General features: G+C 48.1%; 1 protein-coding gene across 1 annotated transcript in view; it reads left to right on the forward strand.

Annotated features, from left to right (window-relative positions):
• The first annotated feature begins 282 nt into the window (after positions 1-282).
• The window catches only part of LOC136678150 (transcription factor 12-like), a 50380-nt gene continuing 43674 nt past the window's right edge, over positions 283-6988 (forward strand). The window contains exons 1-2 of the mRNA XM_066656058.1: positions 283-398; positions 694-746. Coding sequence (XP_066512155.1) covers positions 284-398; positions 694-746 — 168 coding nt within the window. The 5' untranslated portion in view covers position 283. The remainder of the gene's footprint in view (positions 399-693; positions 747-6988) is intronic.

A 6988-nucleotide genomic window follows, 5' to 3' on the forward strand; every position in this document is an offset into this window, starting at 1 on the left:
ATGGTCTTACTGGTGCAATGTGTAATGAATGAAGATTGTCCACCAGGCTGCTCCAATTTAGCCATGGAACCTCCCACACTACAATGACAGGGGTTTCAGTTTCATTGTCCAAACCCTGTACATTGTCATCACAAATTGGAGCTCACCAGTGTCTGACCAGGGAACCGCTACCAATATCTAGGGCAAATACTTTCAATAATACCAATTAAATTAATAAAAATCGATTTTCTTGGGTTTGATGAGCTCTTGTTTTCCTCCTCTCCAGCCCCCTCTACAGCCAGATATGGGTCTGACCAGTCCAGGACCCGTGACCACGGCTGGGAAGTCACCGGCGCCGTTCTACTCCTTCACCGGCTCCAATCCACGAAGGCGCTCTCTGCAGGACTCGGCTCCTCTGGGTGCGTATCCGTCGGCTGAGTTTTGGGAAGTCAGCGCTCTATACCGTCTGATGCCACTGGGACAGTGATAATGGATAACACTATTAAAAACACATTTTTGCTTCAGTTCTACTGTAATATGGCGGAGATATGAAATTGCTGATACGGCTTGGCACACAGACATACCTCGGTGTGGTTTTAATTCACTGACTGCACTGAAACCAAAGAGAAAGCTGTCAGACTGCTTCTGCTTACCGAGTCTTTCAAAGTGTTTTTTTCGTCCTCTTACGCCTTAATGTTCTTTTTATCTCCTCAGATCCTCACCAAACAAAGAAAGTACGCAAGGTTCCCCCTGGCCTGCCATCGTCTGTGAGTGGAGCTTCATTTTATCTGTCTGCTTTTCCTCTGATATAAAAATAGCTGCTAATACACACAAACAAACAAAAACACACACACACACTTAATAAAAGCGGTTGATGTCTCAGCCCTTGGTTTCACTTTGTTCACTTTGTCTTCAAAGTCATCCTCTGCTCAGGTTGTAGCAGCAAGTGTCTTGTGTGTGTGTGTGTGTGTGTGGTCATTACAGCTTCATTAGTCATATTGTTTGGGTCAGGATCAGATTTTTAAGACATTTTATTGGTTTTAGTTTTTCTTTATTCCTCGCTGTGTTTGCTTCCTCCTGACTGTTTTGTTCTTGGCAACACGTTACATTATGTAAGATTCTGGAAATTACATCTTACCCTGATGTATAAAATTTGATTTAGAAAAATTAGGACATGTTTTCCTCTCATAAATGACTTCACCGTTTTGGGCTTTGTTTTCAGTGTTAACACAGTCCTTACAGAAATGCCATTAGTCTCGTTTGTTTGTCAGCTCACAGTTGTCAGATTTCTTCAGCTCGGGCGACATATACTTAAGTTATATTGAGTAAAGTCCTTCATAATTAAAATAAAGTTTGCACCGGGTCTGGTGCGTCACGTCATTGACAACATTTTATTGGATTCTATTAATTAGCATTTGTTTTCATTCATTCATTCATTATCTGTAACCGCTTATCCAGTTCAGGGTCATTGTGTGTCCAGAGCCTACCTGGAATCATTGGTCGCAAGGCGGGAATACACCCTGGAGGGGGCGCCAGTCCTTCACAGGGCAACATACACACTCACACATTCACTCACACACTCACACCTACAGACACTTTTGAGTCGCCAATCCACCTACCAACGTGTGTTTTTGGACTGTGGGAGGAAACCGGAGCACCCGGAGGAAACCCACACAGACACAGGGAGAACACACCACACTCCTCACAGACAGTCACCCGGAGGAAACCCACGCAGACACAGGGAGAACACACCACACTCCTCACAGACAGTCACCCGGAAGAAACCCACGCAGACACAGGGAGAACACACCACACTCCTCACAGACAGTCACCCAGAGGAAACCCACACAGACACAGGGAGAACACACCACACTCCTCACAGACAGTCACCCGGAGGAAACCCACGCAGACACAGGGAGAACACACAACACTCCTCACAGACAGTCACCCGGAGGAAACCCACGCAGACACAGGGAGAACACACCACACTCCTCACAGACAGTCATCCAGAGGAAACCCACGCAGACACAGGGAGAACACACCACACTCCTCACCGACAGTCACCCGGAGGAAACCCACGCGGACACAGGGAGAACACACCACACTCCTCACAGACAGTCACCCGGAGGAAACCCACGCAGACACAGGGAGAACACACCACACTGTGGTGATAGAGTGACCAATGTAAGACATTTGAATTATTTATAGCACTCCTCTAGGACAAAAATTTCAGTTCTGATATTAAAGTCCACAGGGCAGGTTGTGTTTGCTCAGAAAATACTCAGCGTTATATTTGTTTTGAATCAATTTCCAACCTGATTTAGAGTGCTACTGTGTGGGCATCAGGAGCATTGCCGTAACTGGGTTAACAAGTCTTATATTGGTTTGTAGTGTATAGCAGGAACAGTATCGGAGGTAGGCCGGTTCAGGGCAGACGGCTGATTGATTTGGGGGCCGCTGCGGCCTCCTCTCACTCGGGGGTCCCGTGGGAGTTGCGCTCGGGGCCTGGAGCTGTCACAGCCCATCCCCACCGCTGCTCTTTTGATGTTTAATTAGTCATTATGTAGCCTGAACAGGAGGACAGACAGAGATTAATAGCGACGGATCGGGAGAAGTTTCCATGGGCGATAATCCCGGCGGAGCGGAGCCGCAGCCATTAATGATGCAGAGGAAGTGCGGAGCCTCAGCTTGCGTCCGCCTGCGCCGGCCCACCTCATTAATATGCATCAATCACACAGTCAGCTGCTGATTGCCAGGAAGTCTGAGTTAAAGCCTGGGCCTTGTAACTTCTGCTGGTGCTAGGGAAGGTTTCCTCAATAGCGGTTAGGTTTGTGGAGGGGATTCTTCTCTCTCCTTTCTCTCCTAGAACAAAAGAGGGCTTCGATGACAGTCGGATCTTCTTTTTGGGAAGCCTTCGATTAAAAACGCCTGCCACGAAGTCGCCCCTCTCGGGGGAGAAAATGAGATATGGAATATGGGGTCATCTGAGGGACATTAAAGGGGAGTTGGGTGGTGTATGTTTTTTTTTTTTTTCCGTTCTACAAAATTTGAGCCTGAATCCTGGAGCCTGTGGAATAGCGAGCGAGGGCTGGGCATCATGGGAGAGCATGTGGCATTTTCCCTGCTTATACAAGTAGAGTGAATAAGTGGGTAAAGAAGGCAGGGGGGTGCAGGGTGGTGGGGGGTAGAGATTGGTTGCCTTGCGGGGTACATCTCTTTGTTGTGTAAATGGACGTTAGGCTTTTATTTGTCAGTGCTTAACACATGGGCGCAGGTGCACTTGTGTGACTCATAACTCAAAGCAGCCCAATTCAGAACGGGGCGAAGCGGTGACACGGCAGAGGGATAAAATACAGCGGCGCTGTGGCTCTCTACTCCGCGGTGATAAGACAGGGGCTTGCCGTATTCTCACTTTCACAAGAGTCAGTGGGGGTAGGGAGGGTAGAGAGATGTGGAGACGAGTGTGTGTGTGTGTGTGTCAGGTACAGCCATGGGTGTGTGGATGAGTCTGAGGTGTGTGCAGATTTATATCAAGGTTTTAGTGTCGGAAAATAAAAATCTCTAGAGTTCTTTTTTATTTTTTTAAATTTTATGTATGATTTCACATGCTTATTTGAAGCATTAGTCGGGTGTCTCAGCCTCTCTCCCTTCATGTAGACAGAGGCCTGTTTCTATGAGTAGAAATGGCATGTCTCGGGCTGTCGCCAAAGCAGCCAATGGGTTACATTTAGGAACTTGCGACTGTGAAGATGTTATATGGAGAATGTGTGAGTTGTGTGTGTGAATGTGCACTCTCTTCCAGTGTTTTGAAGTGTGCTCTGATGCAGAAGGAATCTGGCTGTTTGAAGGCACTGCCGAGCCAGCGCACCTGCAAAGCCATGCTGGGTTGCTGGGGCAGCTGTGTGGTGTGTGTGTGTGTGTGTGTGTGTGTGTGTGTGTGTGTGTGTGTGTGTGTGTGTGTGTGTGTGTGAGAGAGAGAGAGAGCGAGAGAGGATGTGTATTTGCCAGTGCACCAGTGTGTTTATATGCATGCATTGTGAGTTGCCAGTACCTAGTATGTGTGTGTGTGTGTGTGTGTGTGTGTGTGTGTGTGTGTGTGTGTGTGTGTGTGTGTGGGGCGGGGGTTTGCATGCAGTCTGCAGGGTACCTGTACGGAGGGAATGCAGCTGCGGATGTCTGAGAAAGCTTTTTGCTTGTGTAAGCACCAGGGCCCCACTAGAGGCCTGAATAGCTGCTTGATAAACAAAATGAACACAATGCGTCCCATCATTATTCCCTCCACAGGGAATGCACTCTTATTTATGCCCCCCCCCCCTCACATTTACCCCACCTACCTTCCTAGCTCACCTAAAAATACCTTAACCATTTACATTTTTGCCTCCATCCAGGTTTTGTAAGGGGGCGACGTGGCGTTTCTGTACGAACGCAAATATTTATGGAATAACATCCGCTCTGCGCTCGAGAGCCGAGGCCATATTTAAAGATGTAAAGCCTATCAGGAAGAGGCAGCAGCAGATTGAGAATGCACAAATGTTTATAACTGCATTCGGTTCATGCAGAGGTTGGTTTCGAAGAGGCGGCGGTGAACTCAACTTAACCCTTTCATGTGCTGCTTCCACTGTTCCTTCCTTGGCTTCGTTCCCAATGATGGCCCTGGCATCTTTTAAAACCGTTGGCCGTGCAACAAGTGATTCAAATGACCCAGATACATTTGTCTTAATTCTTCATATTCCTGTGTGTTATGCATGGACTAATCCACTGAATCATATTGTCTGTGTTTTCTGTGGTGAGCCACAGGTTACTGAGCGTGAAGCTGTTAACGGGAGAGAAACGCAGCAAGTGTGTGCATGTGTGTGTGTTGCTGTTAGTCAGCGAGAACGGCTGCTGCACTGCTCTCGGGCAGCTGTTTGGGCACCTGTGCTGAAGGACCCGGCCTGTCTGTCTTCTCTGTGTGCCTGACAGGCGCTGGGTTACACAGAGAGAGAGAGAGAGAGAGAGAGAGTGTGGCTGGCCCATGGCTGTGGGCGAGAGACATTTTCATGTGGGATATTCATGCATGACTGTGAGGCCGTAGCTGTAGTGTAAATAGCCAGCTTTTTTTAAGCGCCCTTGTCATGGGCGTGACGGCTTGATGTGACAGTGCCTGAGCCAGCAGAGTAACGATGGGCCTGAGGAGAGGAATGAGGGAGCGGAAGAGGAAGAGTGAGAGAGAGGGTGCAGGGCTGGAGTGGAGGGGTGATAGAGTCCCTTTGGGGGATTTTTGCAAGCGAGAACTCTGGCTGTGAATGACAAAAAAGATTGCCATTCGCATTTGACATATTACTTGGAAGTGAGGCTGGGCGATATGACGAAGCGCTATTGGTATCGTGTTGAATTATGTCACTCTTTTCTGCTTTTTCAGAGAATCCCATGACTATTAGAAGTATTTCAAGCTTAATGTGTAGCTGTAAATAGGAAAAAAATAGTTATTTCCCGTTGACAGAAATCACAGTGTAGTAACGAACCGGTTCCACATTCCTGACTGTTTGTCAACTCGTTATGACAGAATTAGATTCCGAAACCATTACATAAACAGCACTTCAGACCCCTTTATCTTTAAGTCTGTAAAGGTATTCACAGACGTCTGTCCATCCATTTGTGAGAAAGGAACTCTGGGTCTGAAAGAAAATGGAGCTCTCGAGAGGACCCTCCTGAGAACCAGAAAGAAACATACATTCATTCATTCATTATCTGTAACCCTTATCCAGTTCAGGGTCACGGTGGGTCCAGAGCCTACCTGGAATCATTAGGCGCAAGGCAGGAATACACCCTGGAGGGGGCGCCAGTCCTTCACAGGGCAACACACACACACATTCACTCACACACTCACACCTACGTACACTTTTGAGTCGCCAATCCGGAGCACCTGGAGCACACTTTTCACAGACAGTCACCCGGAGGAAACCCACGCAGACACAGAGAGAACACACCACACTCCTCACAGACAGTCACCCGGAGGAAACCCACACAGACACAGGGAGAACACACCACACTCCTCACAGACAGTCACCCGGAGGAAACCCACACAGACACAGGGAGAACACACCACACTCCTCACAGACAGTCACCCGGAGGAAACCCACACAGACACAGGGAGAACACAGCACACTCCTCACAGACAGTCACCCGGTGGAAACCCACGCAGACACAGAGAGAACACACCACACTCCTCACAGACAGTCACCCGGAGGAAACCCATGCAAACACAGGGACAACACACCACACTCCTCACAGACAGTCACCCGGAGCGGGAATTGAACCCACAACCTCCAGGTCCCTGGAGCTGTGTAACTGCGACACCTACCTGCTGCACCACCGTGCCTGCTGTATTTATTATTTTTTTATTCCTGGCTTGTACACAAACTGTTAAATAAAGGAAGGGTGGTTTCTGACCGCCGCACTGTCGTGTACATATTAACTATCCAAATGTGGTGATGATTTTTCCTCACCAATTCCCATCAACATGTTGTATTTAAGATGTCATCCGGACAAGTGGAAAGTGGGAGCTAAGACCCTGCCTTCGACACGACAACCAGTGACACTCAGAGGATCTGTGTGTGTGTGTGTGTGTGTCCTGAATGTGTACTTCCTGAACAGGATCGACTACATCTTAGTACTTGGCTGGAATTTTGACTAGACAGCCATCTACAGGCAGCAGCAGCATGTGCAGGCGGCAGCTCTGTGTGTGTTTTTCTGTTTGGATTCGCTTTCTTTGAAGCCAGGCCGCTAATGCAGGGTCAGGACCTGGCAGAGCAGGCCCCGTGGAGATGGACATGCCTTGGGATAAAACGGCCCACTAAAGCTCTGTAAGAATAACTCCAGAGATTGAGGTTTGATGTGCTTCTTTCATGTGGCCACTGCTCTTTGTTCTCTAAAGAATCTCTGTTCTCCTTTTTCTTTTGTGCTTCATCAGTGTTGTGTTTTTTTTTGGTGGTACATTTCTGTTTAAAGGGCTGTATTTCCCACCAAA

This window comes from Hoplias malabaricus, chromosome Y, assembly GCF_029633855.1.
Source record: "Hoplias malabaricus isolate fHopMal1 chromosome Y, fHopMal1.hap1, whole genome shotgun sequence".
Taxonomy (NCBI): domain Eukaryota; kingdom Metazoa; phylum Chordata; class Actinopteri; order Characiformes; family Erythrinidae; genus Hoplias; species Hoplias malabaricus.